Source organism: Anopheles darlingi, chromosome 2, assembly GCF_943734745.1.
Source record: "Anopheles darlingi chromosome 2, idAnoDarlMG_H_01, whole genome shotgun sequence".
Taxonomy (NCBI): Eukaryota; Metazoa; Arthropoda; class Insecta; order Diptera; family Culicidae; genus Anopheles; species Anopheles darlingi.
Genome location: NC_064874.1, coordinates 50,183,141 through 50,202,431, shown reverse-complemented (window position 1 = coordinate 50,202,431; position 19,291 = coordinate 50,183,141). Strand labels below are relative to the sequence as shown.

At 45.4% G+C, this 19,291-nt stretch overlaps 3 protein-coding genes across 16 annotated transcripts in view; 2 read left to right on the top strand and 1 right to left on the bottom strand.

Annotated features, from left to right (window-relative positions):
- Window positions 1-7,021, top strand: part of LOC125952599 (ABC transporter G family member 23) — a 36,204-nt gene extending 29,183 nt beyond the window's left edge. For all 5 annotated transcript variants that reach the window (XM_049682167.1, XM_049682168.1, XM_049682171.1 and 2 more), the window contains exons 3-12: window positions 161-322; window positions 2,485-2,603; window positions 2,686-2,881; window positions 2,960-3,161; window positions 3,222-3,373; window positions 3,452-3,596; window positions 3,664-3,750; window positions 3,837-4,227; window positions 4,305-4,554; window positions 4,628-7,021. In XM_049682167.1, coding sequence (XP_049538124.1) covers window positions 161-322; window positions 2,485-2,603; window positions 2,686-2,881; window positions 2,960-3,161; window positions 3,222-3,373; window positions 3,452-3,596; window positions 3,664-3,750; window positions 3,837-4,227; window positions 4,305-4,554; window positions 4,628-5,195 — 2,272 coding nt within the window. In that variant the 3' untranslated portion in view covers window positions 5,196-7,021. The remainder of the gene's footprint in view (window positions 1-160; window positions 323-2,484; window positions 2,604-2,685; window positions 2,882-2,959; window positions 3,162-3,221; window positions 3,374-3,451; window positions 3,597-3,663; window positions 3,751-3,836; window positions 4,228-4,304; window positions 4,555-4,627) is intronic.
- A 3,940-nt stretch (window positions 7,022-10,961) lies between these two features.
- LOC125952612 (uncharacterized) lies at window positions 10,962-12,943 on the top strand. 10 transcript variants are annotated; one of them, XM_049682201.1, is made up of 4 exons: window positions 10,962-11,146; window positions 11,357-11,454; window positions 11,525-11,758; window positions 11,819-12,943. In XM_049682201.1, the coding sequence occupies exons 2-4, from the start codon at window positions 11,389-11,391 to the stop codon at window positions 12,248-12,250; spliced, it is 732 nt and encodes a 243-aa protein (XP_049538158.1). In that variant the 5' UTR covers window positions 10,962-11,146; window positions 11,357-11,388; the 3' UTR covers window positions 12,251-12,943. The 10 variants fall into 10 exon arrangements, with proteins under 10 accessions (XP_049538158.1, XP_049538156.1, XP_049538157.1 ...); XM_049682199.1 differs by having other exon boundaries at window positions 11,277-11,454; XM_049682200.1 differs by having other exon boundaries at window positions 11,216-11,454.
- A 1,663-nt stretch (window positions 12,944-14,606) lies between these two features.
- Window positions 14,607-18,753, bottom strand: LOC125959295 (integrin alpha-PS3-like). Its single transcript, XM_049692114.1, has 6 exons — window positions 18,566-18,753; window positions 17,616-17,962; window positions 16,854-17,534; window positions 15,654-16,785; window positions 14,791-15,571; window positions 14,607-14,693 (listed from the first exon to the last, which is right to left on the bottom strand). Exons 1-6 carry the CDS (start codon window positions 18,751-18,753, stop codon window positions 14,607-14,609), a joined length of 3,216 nt encoding a protein of 1,071 aa, XP_049548071.1.
- Window positions 18,754-19,291: the final 538 nt, after the last annotated feature.

The following is a 19,291-nucleotide window of genomic DNA, read 5'->3' as shown; positions in this document are numbered from 1 at the left end:
ACACGCAGCCGGATGCAGTTCACGGTCTGCTCCGAGTTCCATTACAACGAGATCTAAGTTTCTAAAGGCTATTGAGTTAATAAAGTCAAGCAGGTCACGATAAATCATGGATTATTTTTTATTAATGTTCCAACCAATTTCCGTTTCTTTCTCTTTCTAGCGGCAGCGAGACGAGCGTTGCGACCATCGACGATGGAGGGACGATGTGGAGCAGACAGCAGAATGCCGTCTCCGTACGGCATGCGTTCAAATCTTACGGCACCAAGAAGAAACCAAATCAAGTTCTATCGAATCTTAACATGACAGTAGCCAAAGGAACTATGTAAGTATCTCTCTCCTCACGTTCGCATCGAAACATGATGCGATACGACGTTGACTCAGCGATCCTGGGAACCCTTCCCCGAAGTAGTAGTAGAGGACGGAAACTTTCCACGATGTCTCGAGACATTTGATACGATCCATTGATCCACGGTGATGTTCCGCCTAGAAACGGCCATTACAGAGGCGAACCAGTCCAGTGTAGCTAGCTACTTTTGCATACTGATGACGTAGTAGTACACAGCGCCAGCGACCTTTCCGTAAATTCCCATTCCTCGTCCAGTCATGCACGTTTCGCAACGTGCGTGGCTTAAGAATGGCTCGATTAAAGTACGAATTCGTTTCGAGCGAGACTCTCGATATCTTTTCTCCTTACGGGAAATGAAGTTCAACAAGCGATTTCAAACTCCATCGTGGATCGATGGGCATGTGCCAAATCGGTCAAATAATGGAATTTGGCGCTCTTCTTTGAAGCGATACTTCCACCGCATCCATTATAGAATGCGATCGTGATCATCCACGGCTCTCAAACACAGGCGGTAATCATGGAAGAGGATTTTGATTGGAAAATTAATTGATTGTACAACTTGCGAAATTAACTTGCGATGAGTTTGATTTTCTTTACTTTGGGCATTTCATAAGCTGCTGCGAGGTAACGCAGACGTTGGTTAAATACAGATGACGTATGACGTAGTAGTTTTAATCAGTTGTATAGCATGATATACTCATTCGATACAAATTCCTTGAGTCACGAAATGCATGAAACCGATGTCATGTCAAACACATGGAACCGACTGATGAAGCTGTCATTCAATATGTACGACCTATTTCATTTGTTTCACTCGATATCAACGTTTAAGGAACTGAACATGCTCGATGGTTGTCCTTAAAACTGTGTCAACGCTGATGCGTGTGTTAGATTAAGATTGGGAACGCATTGGATGTCCTTCAAACCCCTGATGGTACAGCTTCCGGACCATGTGGTGCTGTGAAACAATGGAACATCGGTTTGTTATATTTCGTAACATGTCGAAAATGTTTTAAATGTCACGATCACGCGAAATTAGCTTTGAATTTTAATTTGCAGCACATTTCTACCCAGCCATACCCTAATGTATATGGTAATCGAATGATCTGTTTCATTCAGCTAATGTTTAATTCAGTTGAAGAGGATTTCGCCATTCTTTTGGAGGTCCTCCGGCGATATACTACCTCTTAAGTCGATTCACTATCTCGGTGCTTCGGATAGTTCAGAACGTCATTGACTTCCCTTGCCTTTTGTTACATCCAGAACATTATAGTTTATCTTTGGTTTTGGCTTTTAATGCCGCTATCAAATTGATTTACCGCCACAAATCGCATGATTTATAATGTTATGAAATGGTTCCAAACCTTACTTTTCGGTAGTGACTTGATTAAATCCTCCTACTGGGGAAGAGAGCAAATTTCGCTTCGCCTGAATCGGTCCAATCTTCTCATTGTTCTTTTGACCACCTAACATCATTGTTCTTTCGATCTCCTAACCCATGCAATGTAATGTCTGAAGTCTCGTCATTGTTCTGAAATTGTGTGCGTCAAAGCACATTCCCTTATGGTTTAAGAGACCACCAGCGAACGGAAAGACCGAAGATCAAGGCATTCATCGCATACTGCTCATTGCTCCGATCTTCTGCTCTGTGCTCTATTGTCTCTGGTTAATCGCGAATAATTGAATAAAAAGAATGTTCGCTGAATGCACTCTCAGCCATGCATCGCATCAGCAAACGATGTCCCAAATCAGCTTAATGCGCACACCTTCTAAGGGTATGGCATTGGGTGATCGACGACACCTCGGCCGACACATGCCATTCGTCTCCTAGAGAGCCTTCCGGCAATAGTGAAGAAACTCGTATCATTGTGTTTGGCGATCATCGTTCATCGTGTTGCTGTCCACCCCGTAGAACGCATTTCATGCTCGCTCGCATTCCTCCCCTACTCTCCAAAGACGCATCATTTATCTTCCGTACGTGAGCGAAATCAGCGATCAGTGATCGTTCCGTCGCCGAGGACAGAATAATTAGCAATTCGTATCAGACTACGCGATGGTCGAGCGTGAGCTTCGCATCTTTACCGGCCGTGCTTGTTATAATTTGAAAAACTATATCATAAGAACTCGTTTCCTCTCAGTTATGGACTTTTAGGAGCATCCGGATGTGGTAAAACAACACTTCTTTCGTGTATAGTTGGACGAAAGCGACTCAATTCCGGAGAAATATGGGTACTGGGAGGCAAACCCGGAACCAAGGGTAAGAACCGCTGACCGACTTGAGCATATCGCATTATTTATGAACGAATGTCTTATCCATTCCCCTTCTTCATATCCTACAGGATCCGGTGTCCCTGGTGCACGTGTTGGTTATATGCCACAGGAGATAGCTTTATACGGAGAGTTCTCCATCCGAGAGACGATGATGTACTTCGGATGGATCTTTGGTATGCACACGACCGAAATCGTTGAGCGATTACAGTTTCTACTCAACTTCCTTGATCTGCCATCGGAGTCGCGGTTGGTGAAGAACTTGAGGTAAGTGAACATCAAACGAGCGCACACAATATCTGAGTTTCAATCGTCATATGTCTTCCTTTCACTTTCTTGCTACAGCGGAGGACAGCAGCGTCGAGTGTCGTTCGCGGTGGCCCTTATGCACGATCCAGAGTTGCTCATCCTTGACGAACCGACCGTCGGTGTGGATCCGCTACTTAGACAAAGTATATGGAATCATCTGGTACACATCACCAAGGCTGGCCAAAAGACCGTTATCATCACAACACATTACATCGAGGAAGCGCGACAGGCTCACACGGTAAGCACGATCATAAAACGTCATGCAGATTCGCTTGTTCTAACAGCCTTCCACCGATAGATTGGTCTGATGCGATCAGGACGACTGCTGGCGGAGGAATCACCCGCCTGTCTGCTCTCGATGTACCGCTGCAGCAGCCTGGAAGACGTGTTTCTGAAGCTTTCTCGCAAGCAAGGCCAAGCCAATGTCGCACCAGCTGAGCTAAACATCAGGTATGTCTTCGGTTGCACTGCACAAAACGATCTAGATGGCTCCGGTTAGTTAACCTCCGGCGATTATATCATCCTCAGCAACAACATTTCACTGTCGGCACTAGCGTTCGGAAACAAAAAAGACAATCCAGTTTACGTGAGCCAGGAAAGTGGAGTGGTCGGACTCAACTTCCATCAGAGCAAGGAGGTGCTCATCAGTGATAGTAACGGATCTACCATCGCTGTAAGTTGCCATACCGATCCGATATGTCCTACTGCATCGTTTAATCATTGGTTCGATTTTTTTGTAGATCAACGGACTCAACGGATCGGCCCCGGGTGTAATCAGCGAAACCGTTGACTGCGATAACTGTACCGAGTGTTCAGGATGTTCAAATGTAAGCCTTGAAACATCTACAGCCGCTATATACGGGTGTTCATTCCTTGTTCTCGTTCTTTCTATCTTTCAACGCAACTTAACTAGTTCACATCGAAGGGCAAAATTAAGGCGCTGCTTGTTAAGAACTTCCTGCGTATGTGGCGAAATGTGGGTGTGATGCTGTTCATCTTCGCCTTGCCCGTGATGCAGGTGATACTGTTCTGCTTAGCTATCGGACGCGACCCAACCAATCTGAAAATGGCCATCGTAAACGGTGAAATGAATACAACGATCGGTGCCGACTGCGTGTTTGATCCTGGTTGTAGCTTTACCAGTCTATCGTGTCGCTACCTAAGCCACCTAAACTCGACCATAGTGAAAGAGTACTATACGGACCTGGACTCAGCGTTGGATGCAGTGCGCGAAGGCAACGCCTGGGGTGCGCTCTACTTTACGGACAACTTCACCGATGCACTCGTGGCACGTATTGCACTGGGTACGTTCGCGTCTTCTGCTTTTCCCAAACGCAGACTACATTCCATCCTCTCTTACTTTTCTGATTCTGATTTAAAGGTCGCGATGCGGACGATGAAACACTGGACCAATCGGAGATTCGCGTCTGGCTGGACATGTCCAATCAGCAGATCGGTATCATGCTGAATCGCGATCTACAAGTGGCGTATCGTGAGTTTGCACAGCAACTTCTCCGCGTATGCGACAACAATCCCAAGCTTGGCGATGTTCCGATCCAGTTCAAGGCTCCAATTTATGGCACCAACGATCCGTCCTTTACGGACTTTGTAGCACCGGGTGTGATTCTAACGTAAGTCTCGCCAGCTAGCCACACTATCGCTATCAACTAGTTCATGCTGACTCTTTGGTTTCGTCTCTTGCAGTATCGTGTTCTTCTTGGCAGTGGCGCTCACATCGTCGGCTCTGATCATTGAGCGTACGGAGGGACTTTTGGATCGCTCGTGGGTTGCTGGAGTGACACCGACGGAAATTCTACTATCACACGTCATGACACAGTTCGTGGTGATGTGTGGCCAAACGGCACTGGTGTTAATCTTCATGATCGTAGTGTTCGGTGTAACGAACAATGGTGAAATCGGATGGATCGTGGTGCTAACCATCCTGCAGGGTCTGTGTGGTATGTGCTTCGGATTTGTCATTTCCGCCATCTGCGAGCTCGAACGGAACGCCATTCAGCTCGCCCTGGGCTCCTTTTACCCGACCCTCCTGCTTTCGGGCGTTATCTGGCCCATCGAGGGAATGCCACTTGTACTGCGGTACGTTTCGCTTTGCCTGCCGCTCACACTGGCCACCACTTCGCTCCGCTCCATATTAGCACGCGGCTGGAGCATAATGGAGCCAGACGTGTACATGGGATTCGTATCGACGATTGCTTGGATTGCACTGTTCCTCATCGTAACCGTGCTCGTGCTCAAGTTCAAGCGTGGCTAGAGCGAGCACCATTGCCTCACTCCAGCAAACACCTTATCTTTCCATTATTCGTTACATCGGAATCGGAATCATGTGTGAAACGATGCTTCGTTTCTTATTTGCTCAAATTTACTTCGGTTTCGAATTCCCTTCGCACACACCTTCCTCTTGAAGCCATCACCCCCTCTCCTCACCCTTCGCCCTAATAATCCTAGCTAAAGTTTTCCCCAAACAACTTATCCTTAATCCCTGTTCTGGGTCTCGGGTCCAGCACTCTCTGCATGACACAAGGGCTAGCATATATATATTCAGTGAAACCAACGGGACCAGCGGCAAACACCGTATATCGACTGCTGGAGTTGTAGTTTTTCGGTTTTAGAGACGCTGATAGTATAGTATAAAGCGTATCAGTAGCAGCAGGAAGGGTATAGCGTACGCGAATGAATGGGAATGTATGTGTGTATTTTTGTATGTGTGAAAACGGGCGCACTCTGTGTGAAGTGCGTACGTGCGTGCATGTGTGTTTGAATCTACAAACGCTTAGAGCGCATATTTTGGTGCAAACGCATAATGCAGAAAAAAATGCGTGTCTGCTGTTGCGTTGAGGATTAACATTTTATTAGACGCAAACAGGACGACCGGCAGCTGCAGGCGAGACGCGGGAAGCATATAAGACAATGAACGCATCAATGTGAACTGTGATTGTAAAACAACGAGCAAAAGCTATTTCATTAATTTTGTTTTATTATAATTTGTATCGTTTACTATAACCGGAGTGTTGTATTGATGGTTCCACCAGAGAAAAAAAAACCATCCACAGCCAACTAAAATGCGCACGATTCCATACATTGCATATTCGACTACATGTACACTAACAGTGGCGCAAGCTTTTTTCCGGTTCAAGACAATGCCAGAAATCAGAGTCGCTAATCGATTGATCAAACGTCGTAAAAATAGAAAACCGCCCAATGGACAACCAATCTTTAGTGCAACATTGTTCTTATCTAATTTGATTCATATGAGTAGCTTCGATTTTGGGTCGAGATTTCCATTTCTTTCGGCTGCAGCATACAAACTGTACTACTAAGCCGTTCAACATAGCAATACCGTGCTCAAGAGTGCACATGCTTATAGTATTAAGAGAGATATATACAATCTACCGCAGCTGAGCAGCGCAGCTCCTGTCCTTTCTGCCTGGGTGTTTTACTTTTGTATATTCTATGTTGCAACTCGAAAACAATCAAACATAAACATAAACTTATGTTGCCCGGTTTAGTCGGGCCGGTACATCACAAGAATAGCAGCAGGTAAACCCTTGGGTTTCCCATGCTGTAGTGACCGTATTGCGAATGTTTCCGATTGTAACCAACCTACCGGAAGTTTGCGGTGCGAAACATGAATTGTAAGTCATGCTACTAAGCACTGAAATCCCCGTACCAAGCGGGAACTACACGAAAGGGCGAAGGAATTGTAACAAGTACTTATAAATATTATATCATTATATGGGGGTTACATGGCGGATGGAAAACAAAGCATAAAAATCACGGAAGATTAACTAATATTACAGTAGAAGATTTTCTTTTCCATAAGTTTCTTTTTACTTTTGATTTGCTTGTGCTTGACACATCAGGGCGCCTCGGTCGAGCTGTCGAGATGCTACTTACCAAGAATGGGTTGGGTGAAAATGGAATATCGAGTCAGATACAACGAAGATTGATCACATTTCGATTGAGTGAATAGATAATATTAAAGTGAGACAAAATATCAACCCTTGCGGCCTACAGTGTAATTGTGGAGGAAAATAAAAAAATGTAATAAACACAAAAATACATTCGCCTGAGTTATGGTTACCCCCCGTATGACAAGGATATTTTTTCAAGCAGAGGGATATTTCCTTCGAGTACATGCTGTCGCTTTCGCTCCTATGGCTGTTTTGGTGCTGTCTCACCATTACCGTGTCGGCACACGCGGTGCTCACCGCGAATGCAACTGTGTGCGATCGAGTTTAAGGCGCGATGAAAAGTTCCCCAGAGTGATGAAAATGAAGAACAGGTTTTTCATTGAAAAATGCATCAAGCACCGCTCAAAACATTTTTAAAAACCATGTTTAATTATTGATAATATGTAACATTACATTTCATTCGATTTAAAACACTTTTTTGTGCAATGTTTAGCATTTTCGGATGTGATCAGCTATCTAGGAACTTTTCAGGCAACCATAGCCGAAGGCCGCGCGAGAAAGGGACGGCGAGAGTTCTCTCTCTCAGATCTAACGATCGTGAGGTTCGTGAAAGAGTCTCTCCGAGAAACGAAACTGTGTTTTTTTAACCACAAGTTTTTCCGTTAATAATACATGAAATACCGACCAAAACTATGTTAAAACTAATATTGAGTTAAAAAGAACATATCACATTGCATTTTATTGCATTTCCAACACTTTTTTATGCAATGTTGAACATTTTTAAGTGTTATGTGATTCCAACGAACTTTCGAGACAGCCCGATCCGAAGGTGGCGAAAGAAAAGGAGGAAGAGAAAATTGTGAATCAGTTCTCTTCGGCCTTCAAGATGGCCGGAGCGTCGGTGATCGTGCGCTTGGTAAGTTTCATAAAAATACGCATAATTTTCGGATATTTGGTGGTTTCTTATCTTTGCAGGCTTTTATCACCCGCAGCAACGACGTCCGCGAGATCGTGTATGATCTGGTAAGTAATTTAAGTGCTATTTGTATGAATCGTGGTGATCGCGTTGTGTTTCAACGTGAATGTACGTGTTTTGTGTTTTTTCAGAAGGAGTTGGCGCTCCGACAAGCAACGCGAAGGGCAGGCAGCAGAAGAGCGGAAAAGTGTTGCGTGTAAGTGCAGTGTTTCGTGAAGTGATTAACAAATGAGAATTGTATGTTAGATTAATGAAAACGCTCATGAATAAAGTTGGTGAAATTGAAATCATAGTTTTTTGCATGCTTTATGTCGATCCGAAATATGCTTGCGGGGGGGGGGGGGGGGGGGCTACGGGGTACAGCGGTACGGCAGGATGACACACACACCATCGCAAAATGCGTCGAAAATGACACCAATACATGCGCAAAAGGGCTTTTTTGATTGCTCGAAGTTGGGTCGATTATCGGGTCGATTATGGGGTCGCGTAAACAATAATCGACCCGAAAGAGTGACGTTGAGTGATTTTTGGCATACGGGCCGTATGCCAAAAATCACTCAACGTCACTCTTTCGGGTCGCTTATTGTTTAAGCGACCCGCTAAGCGACCCGATAAGCGACCCAACTTCGAGCAATCAAACAAGCCCTTTTGCGCATGTATTGGTGTCATTTTCGACGCATTTTGCGATGGTGTGTGTGTCATCCTGCCGTACCGCTGTACCCCGTAGCCCCCCCACCCCCTCCCCCGGCAAGCATATTTCGGATCAATATAAAGCATGCAAACAACTATGATTTCAATTTCACCAACTTTATTCATAAGCGTTTTCACTAATCTAACATACAATTTTCATTTGTTAATCACTTCACGAAACACTGCACTTACACGCAACACTTTTCCGCTCTTCTGCTGCCTGCCCTTCGCGTTGCTTGACGGAGCGCCAACTCCTTCTGAAAAAACACAAAACACGTACATTCACGTTGAAACACAACGCGATCACCACGGTTCATACAAATAACACTTAAATTACTTACCAGATCATACACGATCTCGCGGACGTCGTTGCTGCGGGTGATAAAAGCCTGCAAAGATAAGAAACCACCAAATATCCGAAAATTATGCGTATTTTTATGAAACTTACCAAGCGCACGATCACCGACGCTCCGGCCATCTTGAAGGCCGAAGAGAACTGATTCACAATTTTCTCTTCCTCCTTTTCTTTCGCCACCTTCGGATCGGGCTGTCTCGAAAGTTCGTTGGAATCACATAACACTTAAAAATGTTCAACATTGCATAAAAAAGTGTTGGAAATGCAATGAAATGCAATGTGATATGTTGTTTTTAACTCAATATTAGTTTTAACATAGTTTTGGTCGGTATTTTATGTATTATTAAAGGAAAAACTTGTGGTTAAAAAAACACAGTTTCGTTTCTCGGAGAGACTCTTTCACGAACCTCACGATCGTTAGATCTGAGAGAGAGAACTCTCGCCGTCCCTTTCTCGCGCGGCCTTCGGCTATGGTTGCCTGAAAAGTTCCCAGATAGCTGATCATACCCGAAAATGCTAAACATTGCACAAAAAAGTGTTTTAAATCGGATGAAATGCAATGTTACATATTATCAATAATTAAGAATGGTTTTTAAAAATGTTTTGAGCGGTGCTTGATGCACTTTTCAATGAAAAACCTGTTCTTCACTTTCATCACTCTGGGGAACTTTTCATCGCGCCTCAAACTCGATCGCACACAGTTGCATTCGCGGTGAGCACCGCGTGTGCCGACACGGCAATGGTGAGACAGCACCAAAACAGCCATAGGAGCGAAAGAGACAGCATGTACTCGAAGGAAATATCCCTCTGCTTGAAAAAATATCCTTGTCATACGGGTAACCCGTATGACAAGGATATTTTTTCAAGCAGAGGGATATTTCCTTCGAGTACATGCTGTCTCTTGCGCTCCTAAGGCTGTTTTGGTGCTGTCTCACCATTGCCGTGTAGGCACACGCGGTGCTCACCGCGAATGCAACTGTGTGCGATCGAGTTTGAGGCGCGATGAAAAGTTCCCCAGAGTGATGAAAGTGAAGAACAGGTTTTTCATTGAAAAGTGCATCAAGCACCGCTCAAAACATTTTTAAAAACCATTCTTAATTATTGATAATATGTAACATTGCATTTCATCCGATTTAAAACACTTTTTTGTGCAATGTTTAGCATTTTCGGGTATGATCAGCTATCTGGGAACTTTTCAGGCAACCATAGCCGAAGGCCGCGCGCGAAAGGGACGGCGAGAGTTCTCTCTCTCAGATCTAACGATCGTGAGGTTCGTGAAAGAGTCTCTCCGAGAAACAAAACTGTGTTTTTTTTAACCACAAGTTTTTCCGTTAATAATACATGAAATACCGATCAAAACTATGTTAAAACTAATATTGAGTTAAAAACAACATATCACATTGCATTTTATTGCATTTCCAACACTTTTTTATGCAATGTTGAACATTTTTAAGTGTTATGTGATACCAACGAACTTTCGAGACAGCCCGATCCGAAGGTGGCGAAAGAAAAGGAGGAAGAGAAAATTGTAAACCAGTTCTCTTCGGCCTTCAAGATGGCCGGAGCGTCGGTGATCGTGCGCTTGGTAAGTTTCATGAAAATACGCATAATTTTCGTATATTTGGTGGTTTCTTATCTTTGCAGGCTTTTTAACACCCGCAGTAACGACGTCTGCGAGATCGTGTATGATCTGGTAAGTAATTTAACTGCTATTTGTATCAACCGTGGTGATCGCGTCGCGTTCAACGTGAATGTACATGTTTTGTGTTTTTTCAGGAGGAGTTGGCGCTCCGACAAGCAACGCGAAGGGCAGGCAGCAGAAGAGCGGAAAAGTGTTGCGTGTAAGTGCAGTGTTTCGTGAAGTGATTAACAAATGAGAATTGTGTGTTAGATTAGTGAAAACGCTTATGAATAAAGTTGGTGAAATTGAAATCATAGTTTTTCGCATGCTTTATTTTGATCCGAAATATGCTTCGGGGCGGGGCTACGGGGTACAGCGATACGGCAGGATGACACACACACCATCGCAAAATGCGTCGAAAATGACACCAATACATGCGCAAAAGCCCTTTCTTGATTGCTCGAAGTTGGGTCGCTTAGCGGGTCGCTTAGTGGGTCGCTTAAACAATAAGCGACCCGAAAGAGTGACGTTGAGTGATTTTTGGCATACGGGAATTCTATAAAAACTGCAGCATGACTAATAACGAAACGAAAAAGCTCTATACTATTTCGAACACAACGAACATACCGAACAATCAACAGGTCGTCATGTGAGTTTATAAAGGTGATGGAATATTTTTTTTTACATCCCTCCACACCATTCTCATTCTGCATTCTAGTGAAAGCTAAACTTTCTCCACTTTTTCACAAACTAATGGGTCTCTCATCAACACCATTAAGAGCTGTCCATACAAACATGCTTCATCATTCTGTACCGCGTGTGGCTGTAGAGTGATGGCGCAAATTGCCCTCTGTTCCAGCCGGCTGGCCAAATTCGCTCAGTCGGCATTGCATGAGGTACCGCGGTGGAAAACAGCATCAGTTGGTCTTGTGTGAGCGCCCGGTAATGTACAAGAATGTACTGGAGCCTGTCAACGTTGTTATTGGTGCTGTATTACTTAGCGGTGGTGCATTGGTTCGACTTTCAGTTGGTCCAACCTTGGCCACAATGTCCTGCAAACGATAATCGCCTGTTATCACTGTTCAATTTGCTCTGCAACGCAACACAAACGATGTCGATCACTACGCGCGATGCTTGCTACGGGTGCTTCTTTCGTGCAGGAGCTCTGGCGGCTGGCCCCGCACAACTGTCTGCAATCAGTCAATGTGCCACTCTGTATCTGCTGAATAGTAGCTATGCCCTTTGTGCAACTAACTTGGCGGTACGTTGGTCAGGACGCTTACGTTCGATCCTTACTCAGTGAGTCTTCTCTTTCCCGCAGGCTATTGTGACGGGCTTTCGTCCTGCGACCATCACCCCGGATGGTTCGTTTAACTCCAATTGCTACACTGGACATTGCGAGTTCGTTCAGTGCATTCGTAGAGTCAACGGAAATAAGCTTATAAACGAGTGTATACTGCAAACGCTGGTAAACCGTGACCTAAACGTGGAAGCTCAACGGGTCGGATTCTACGTGAACACAACGTCCTGCATTTTAGCACGAGTTCGTTGCGATACGTACAACCCGATCACGGGAAAGCTACAACAAGTTGCGGCAGGAGTTCGAGGACGGACCACCACCAACTCACTGCAGGTATCATCCACCGGGGATATTCGGGTCATCTCCTTCCCCGCAAGAGTGTCCGTCAGTGATGCGTTCTGTTCCGCCCGCACTCTACTCGATCAATCCAGTTTCGCTAATTCAGTTTGCTGAAAAGCTGATCTGGAATGACAGTAGAATGAATGGAGTTTGCTACTGCAGATAGAGATAACGATAATACATATTTTAATTTTGCAGAAAGCTGTAAAGGAGCCTCGTCGTTTAATTAAACGTTTTTAAGCGAATCATATTGAAATGTTCATGGAAGAGATTCCAAGTACATTTATCAAGGTTTAACGAGTTTTGAATAGTGGTACGTTATTTGAAATAGCAAGCGATAATGATGAAACAATAGTTGTTAGCCAACGTGGATCACAGAAGACGAGCAATTTTTATGGAGTGATCTTACATGATCGATGGCCTTCATGATGCGTGTCGAGATGCGAGATGTAAGCCCTTCAGAAATAGTACCTCAAAGATTTTCAAATGTTTGTCCATCCTTCTTCGAGGTAATAAGACCAAACGAACGCATAACATCTAATCCTTTTGTACTATTTTCCCTAGTGAACTGTAGAACAGATAAGACTTAAAATAGACTATCTAGCATAGACTGTCAGACAGGTAACCGTTCCCAGCTCCAAACTGAAAAGAAACTGAAATATAATTATTTCTAGGCATTGAATAAACATTAGAAGGAAGGTGAAACCAATTTGGTTTTTTATTTTATTTTATGAGTTTATTCTCCAAATACCGAAGGAATACCGTCAGGAGCAGGGGAGTGGGAGAGCTTCAGATGCCTTCAGGGCCGCCAAGATACTGCCCTCCGCGATGGGTACTGCATCGATGGAAAGGAGATCGCGGGGAGTGTGAACAAGTCCATCGGTGAGGCACAGAGAGAAGCATGCCGGGTCGTCGAATAGTCCAGTGAAGTGTCTGGCAAAGAGGTGATATACGCCATCCGTGGAAGTGGCCAAATCGCTACCGAGGGAGAGGGAGGTAGGAAAGTTCGAGGAGCCCCGCCGAGAATTGGCGTAACGCCAGAAGGATCTGCGGTTCTCGGAGTGCCTGGACTGCTAGCGCGACAGGTATCTCAGGAAACGTAGAGGCGATAGGCGTTAATTTAAGAGTCGCTTATAGTACGGTAAACGGTTTGAGTTGTATAGCGAAATTCAATCCGCAGGGCGTGTGCTGAAGTGAGGGTCGATTCGTCGAGCCACCAGGTGGAAGCCAGAAGGACATCATAAGACCCGGATGGTAAAGCACCATCCATTTAGAATCTGGACACACGTTTGTACTTAATGCGCTCAATGGTAGCGTTTTAATGGTAGCAGTCTGTTTATTTAGTGGTAAAATTTTTATCAAAATTGATCAACCCCTTCACAAGTTATCGCCGATGGAACGTGAAAGGCGAAAAAAACCGGACACTCATTATTAAAACTCGATTTGGTTGGAGAAAATACTGCAGAAGACTTGAAATTTTCAAACTTAACTAAAAATACCGTATGCATAACGTTACTGAGGGACTTTTTTCCTGATTTTAGCACATTAAAACAGCCGAAAAAGTGTAACAAATGCCCGATTCTGCAGACAAAAGAGAGTTAACAATCCTGGAATCTCCCAGCGTGATTCCACCAAGAAAAACTCACGATAGACGTCGTAACAGTTCGGTAAATATGTTTAAGAGAAATTTTAAGGTCATAAAAACTAGAAAATAGCCAAATCCGTGCAAGGAATCTGTATGAACATGTGTTTACTGAAATTAAACCATGCATTTCGATGGACGGTGCAACAAACGTAAAAATGCATTTCGAAAAATACCGGGCAAAAAAATACTTTGCCATTCATAGAGGGAATGGTTTAGGAAGGGTTTGGTTTATTTACGGAGATAAATTTGCCCTTTTTTATTTACGGAGATAAATTTGTAAATATAAATAGATCGATTTCATAGGGAAAATTATCAATCCACCAAAATGGCTGGATTTTCGTTCCATCGATTTCTATTGAACAATTATCACGAGGAAACTTAAAAATTATATCAGAAATGTATAAAAACCCACTGAAATGAGGGTGATGTGCAACAAGAGTGCAAATGATGTGACCTAAAATACTGTGCAAACATTTTTAGGTGATGTCAAAGTAAAACCTACAAAATGACACCTTTCTTTTCTTTATACGTCATTTTTTAGCTGAGATATGACATATTTTGTGTGTCCAGATTCTAAATGGATGGGGCTTTAGTCGTCTTCGGAGGCGAGCACGGTTGCCGCAGCCTGGACCTCTACGCGCTCATCAACGCCTCGGTGCCTATTTGTATGAATAGTATTATTCACGAGGTAGCATCTTCGGCACGTCTTCCCTCCACACTCCGCACCCATATAAAGCATTCCGTACTTAAGTGCTAGGTGTATGACGCTGTGAATGGTGTGTCATTCCTCTTTATGGTGTTGAAGGATGTAGGAATACGCGTTGCTTATACCATCGTTTCTCGGACTCCCTCGTTCACTTCCACAGGACCATCACTACTCGAGGGCGGAGTTGGTTCATTAAGAGGAACGTTCTAACGGGTGCAAAGGAGAAATCATAAATTAATAAATGATACGTGCGTGATTTGGCTGGAGGGAAAGGTGATTTCACTCCCAACCCCACGTTACTACCTCATGCTGGTGTGTCTCAATCTCCTCCTTCTTGGCTCGGATGAAGAACCATTCTCTAATGCGCTTATATATAATTCGATTGAAGAGGGAGACCGTCAATACGGCGAGGATGCTCGCTTGAAGAATCAACACTGTCAGTGGAATCCACTTCGGTATGCTACGTGTCGATAGGGTGCTTCCGAATAGCTTGTTGCTCGTTAGCTCAAAGCGCGAATGCTCCGCTGTTCCCGCTGGATCTCGCTTCTGCTGCACATTGCCCATCATGAGTAGCACAAAGCTGTCTTCAGGTTCATGGAGAGCACTCGCGACCGCATCCAGATCGAGCTGAAAGCTAAGCTTTAAAACAATCGGTACATTACCGGGAGGGAAGAGATCAACGGCTACTGTCAACCGTGCACACTGGCCGTACAAGTCAATGTCGTCAAAGCAGCTGAACAGTAGCTTCCTTCCAGGAGGCAGTTTAAGCAATATATCATCGATCATGTTCGTTTGTGCAGCGATCAACCCATGATCGATCGGGTTCAGTAACAGATCTTCACCGTTCTGGATCCATGCGTAATCGAGCGTTTTGTTGCTATAGTAAGCGCTCACAACGATCGTGTTTATGTCGATCAACTTGTACGTTTGGCCACCGGTGTTCGGTTTGTGGTAAACGAGCGGAACATCCAGCGTGATCTCGAAATTCCTGAACACACTCGGACCATTGTTGAGCAGATTCCGCTCGAATTCATTATCTTGCATGCCTTCCAGTCTCACGAGGGATTTCTCCGGGGAGGAATTCCTGTAATGGTCAAAAGAAGCATACATCGTAGCAACGAATGGATCAGTTGTCTTGGTGGTATGAGGATGTTGTTTGGACTTACGTGACGAACTCGATCTCGCTGTACTCCCGCAGTGACAGTGTCGTTTCGTAAAAGTTATCCATCGGTACCAACTCTTCGCTAGTGCTGAGCGCCTCTGCACGTATCTCTGCCTTGGACACTGTACCACCCTCAAGTTTCGTCATATCCAGCTCCAGGGTGTACTTAGCGGTGTGGGACGCCTTCAGCAGAAGTCCACTGTTCAGATCGCACAGTAAATTTACACTTTCGATCGTCACCGTCTGGCGACACTCGGACGTCAGATTGGCGAGGGTAAGTCCAGCTGGCAGGAGTGTTACATTCAGCTGCGGTAGGTACGCATTTTCACCATCATTGTAAACGGTGAATTCGAGGGAAGCCTTCGTCGTGCTGCCCAGAATGTATTCTCCTTCACTATCAATGTCTAACCACCGGGCCGACAACTGTAGATCGGACATGCAAACTTCACCCCGGCATCCAGTTTTGAAAAAAACCTTCCGAACTAGCCGAGCTGGTTCATTCGGATCAAGCATAACGCAATTCTCACAGAAAGGTACATCACTGGATGCGTTCGTTGGAGGCGCGTTCAGCAGCTGGTAGTTGAGCTCGAGGATGATCGGTAGATAGATGCTGGCCGAGGTCGCATTCAGTCGAGCTGCGATTTTTTGACACTGATCGGGCGAGTCCTCACGTAGGGTGATGGTACCGTTACGTCTACTAGCGCTTCCTGATCCATCGAGGAACGTCACACGGCCCATCTGAGTGTCGACGCTGAGACTGTAGCTTAGCTCGACCGGCTTGTAAAGATCAACAGTGAAGCTCCCGGTAAGGCAAACGGTCGGATCGAACATGGTGTCCTCGATCGAGAGCTCATGCTTTGACGAGTACACATCACATGCGATGCGCGGTACGGGATAGGTTCGATAGACGTACACCGTTTCACTGTTAGGGGCACCGATCGCTAGGTCTGGGAAGCCGTTCCCATCAATGTCGGTTCCATCGGAGATGGCATGCCCAAACAGGGGTTTCCCGGGCCAACGAAGCTCATTGGCTGGTGCCGTCAGCCGCTGGCTTGCCTTCGATTGTAAACCATCGGCGGAACCAAGGAATATGTAAACGACTCCATCGCCCTCGAACGGAGCACCGATGGCAATGTCTGGAATGAGACAAACGACGGGGTTAATCGGTGCGCTAGAGATGGAAGCTACTCATCGCAACACTTACCATTGTAACCGTCCATATTGATGTCACCGAGCTTGGCAAGGCTGGTCCCGAAGCGGCCACTCTGCTCGTAGGCTGAGGTAAGCGCAATCTGCTGTCGAAAGTTCCACTCTCCTTCGCTTATCCAATAGACGTACACTGTGCCTGTGTCATAATCGCCCGTTCGGCTGTGCATCGGTGCACCGATGGCAAGATCCGGAAACCCGTCCCCATTGAAGTCTTCGGTTAGGAGCGAATAGCCAAAGTACTCGCCCTGCTGCTGCCCAGTGATGGTGAAGTGTACCTTAATCTGTGCCTCGTCCGCGTTCACAATATCAAAGATAAGCACTTCGCCAACTTGATCGTTCGACTGAGGTGCACTCGCCACGTACAGTAGCGTCTGGTCCGGAAGGAAGCGTCCTGAACTCACGGCAAAACCAAAGTAGGAATCATTCTGCATGTGGTTGAAGTATGGAATCGGGACATCGCTGAAGTAACCGCACTTGTGGCGGTTCGTTGGGCGTGGGTTTCCGTTCGTAGAGTCGCGCCGACTTAGGCCGCCGCAATCGTCGGTGATGCGCCGCCGATAACGGATGACAGTGCCGTGCCCATTGAAAATTCCCGGTTTACCGATCAGGATCTCCTTCCCATCGTCCGTTAGGTGCGCGCTGGTACACTGCTCCGCATCCTTATGCAACCGTTTATCTGTGAATGTAAGAAGATTAATGCTTAGTATGTGGTTACTATCAACACTTAATTTCTATTATATCGCTTCTATTAACTCACTTTTCGAACGCAATGGTACAACCTGTCCCATATCCTTCGGTTCGTCGCTCTCGGTTCCATTTGACACGTGACATACGCCGCGCAGCTGATAGCACTCCCACAGCTCGTCGAACGTCTTCGATACACAATCACCATCGGCTCCGTGCCCGTCCACGCTGGCGTCCAGATCCCTTTTCTCCGAATCGTACGCAAAGTCTGACTGCTCCTGATGCGTGTTACCCACCCGATCGAAGTAGTATGGTTCACAGCTGCCATCGGTGAACTGGCACTGGTACACGACACCCGTTCCGGTTACTTTCGGCTGAGCCGGTACGTCGGATTGTGCCTGAAGAGCGCCAACGAGCACGCTGAAAGTAGAACAGAGAGTCCTTTTTGGTTTTCTAGGCTATTGTTTCAGTATTAGTGATTGTGTCAGTGATAGGTTAATACGATTATAGGGATTCCACAAACGTCAACGTAGTTAATTCGTAGAAAGATCGCGATAGCTTCATGCATAGTCATTACAAGGATTATTGAATACTTTTACGGGCTTCCGTCATTCAAGAGCAGCCAGAAAAATCAACAAAGGATATACAGTATGAAAAAAAAGTTTATTCATCCCTGCAAGAAGTTTAAGTTTTGACTGATTTCACCGAACATAAAAAAATTATGTCAAAAAATAAAAAACGTTTTTTTCATACTGTAATACGCACCCCTGTCTAACTACTGAGCCAGAGGTTCATCTTTGGCTAATTACAACATGCTAAAATGCTTCGGAGTGGTCCTTAATGATCACTTGCGTAGGAGAGGCCACATCGAGACTACTGCCGATATAGCAACTCGTGTGCTCGTGTCCGCTGAAATTCATCATGAGGAGCCATTCCTCACGATTTCCTGCTGACGCAAATGCCAAATGCAAATGCAGATCGAAGAATGAACGTTCGGCCTCCAAAATCAAGCCATTGACTTACCTACTTTCTCGAAGGAAGACCGCGTAGCCAAAGTTAGAGCTGCGCACCTTATTCTTGTGCATCTTGAGGGCCGGTTCGTGAAATACATAGTTCGGCTCGGGTGACAGATTGAAGCCAGTTCCGGAATGCAGCAGCAGCAGCAGCACCGTCGTGACGGTCGGTATGACCACTATCCCCGAAGAAGTCATCTTACTCGTTCCGGAACAGCCGTCCGGTCAGGCTGAACGTATTGGATACCCGTATTGGATGTCCCGTAGCAGAGTTATAAAACCAAACAAAACTAGCCACTGGCTCTAAAGACCTGAAGGATAATGGTCTGATGATCAATGATGTGGCACCTTCGTTGACTGTCTATACGCGCGGTTCCCTATGGTCCGTGCCGTTTGACGGTATTTCAATTAATACCTGCAAAGGGAGCACACAAAAACCTATATTTAACTCGCCATCCCTCTGATCCATATCTTCGTTCCTTTTCCCTTGCATTGTCTGTGTATATGTTGTCTGTTTATATGTTGTAAATAGTTTGCATGTATTCAGATATCTGTGTAGGTAGTATAAGTTAAATTTGTCCAGGCTGTAGAAGACTTCCGCTCGCTGCAGAGGCTTGCGCTGGAAAATTAACGGCAGTCTCCTTAAGGAAGAGGAGCCAACAACGGCATACGCTCACTCGGATCAACAACAGCACACGCGTCCTCAAGAACGGCGATAGATTGCTAATGACCCATG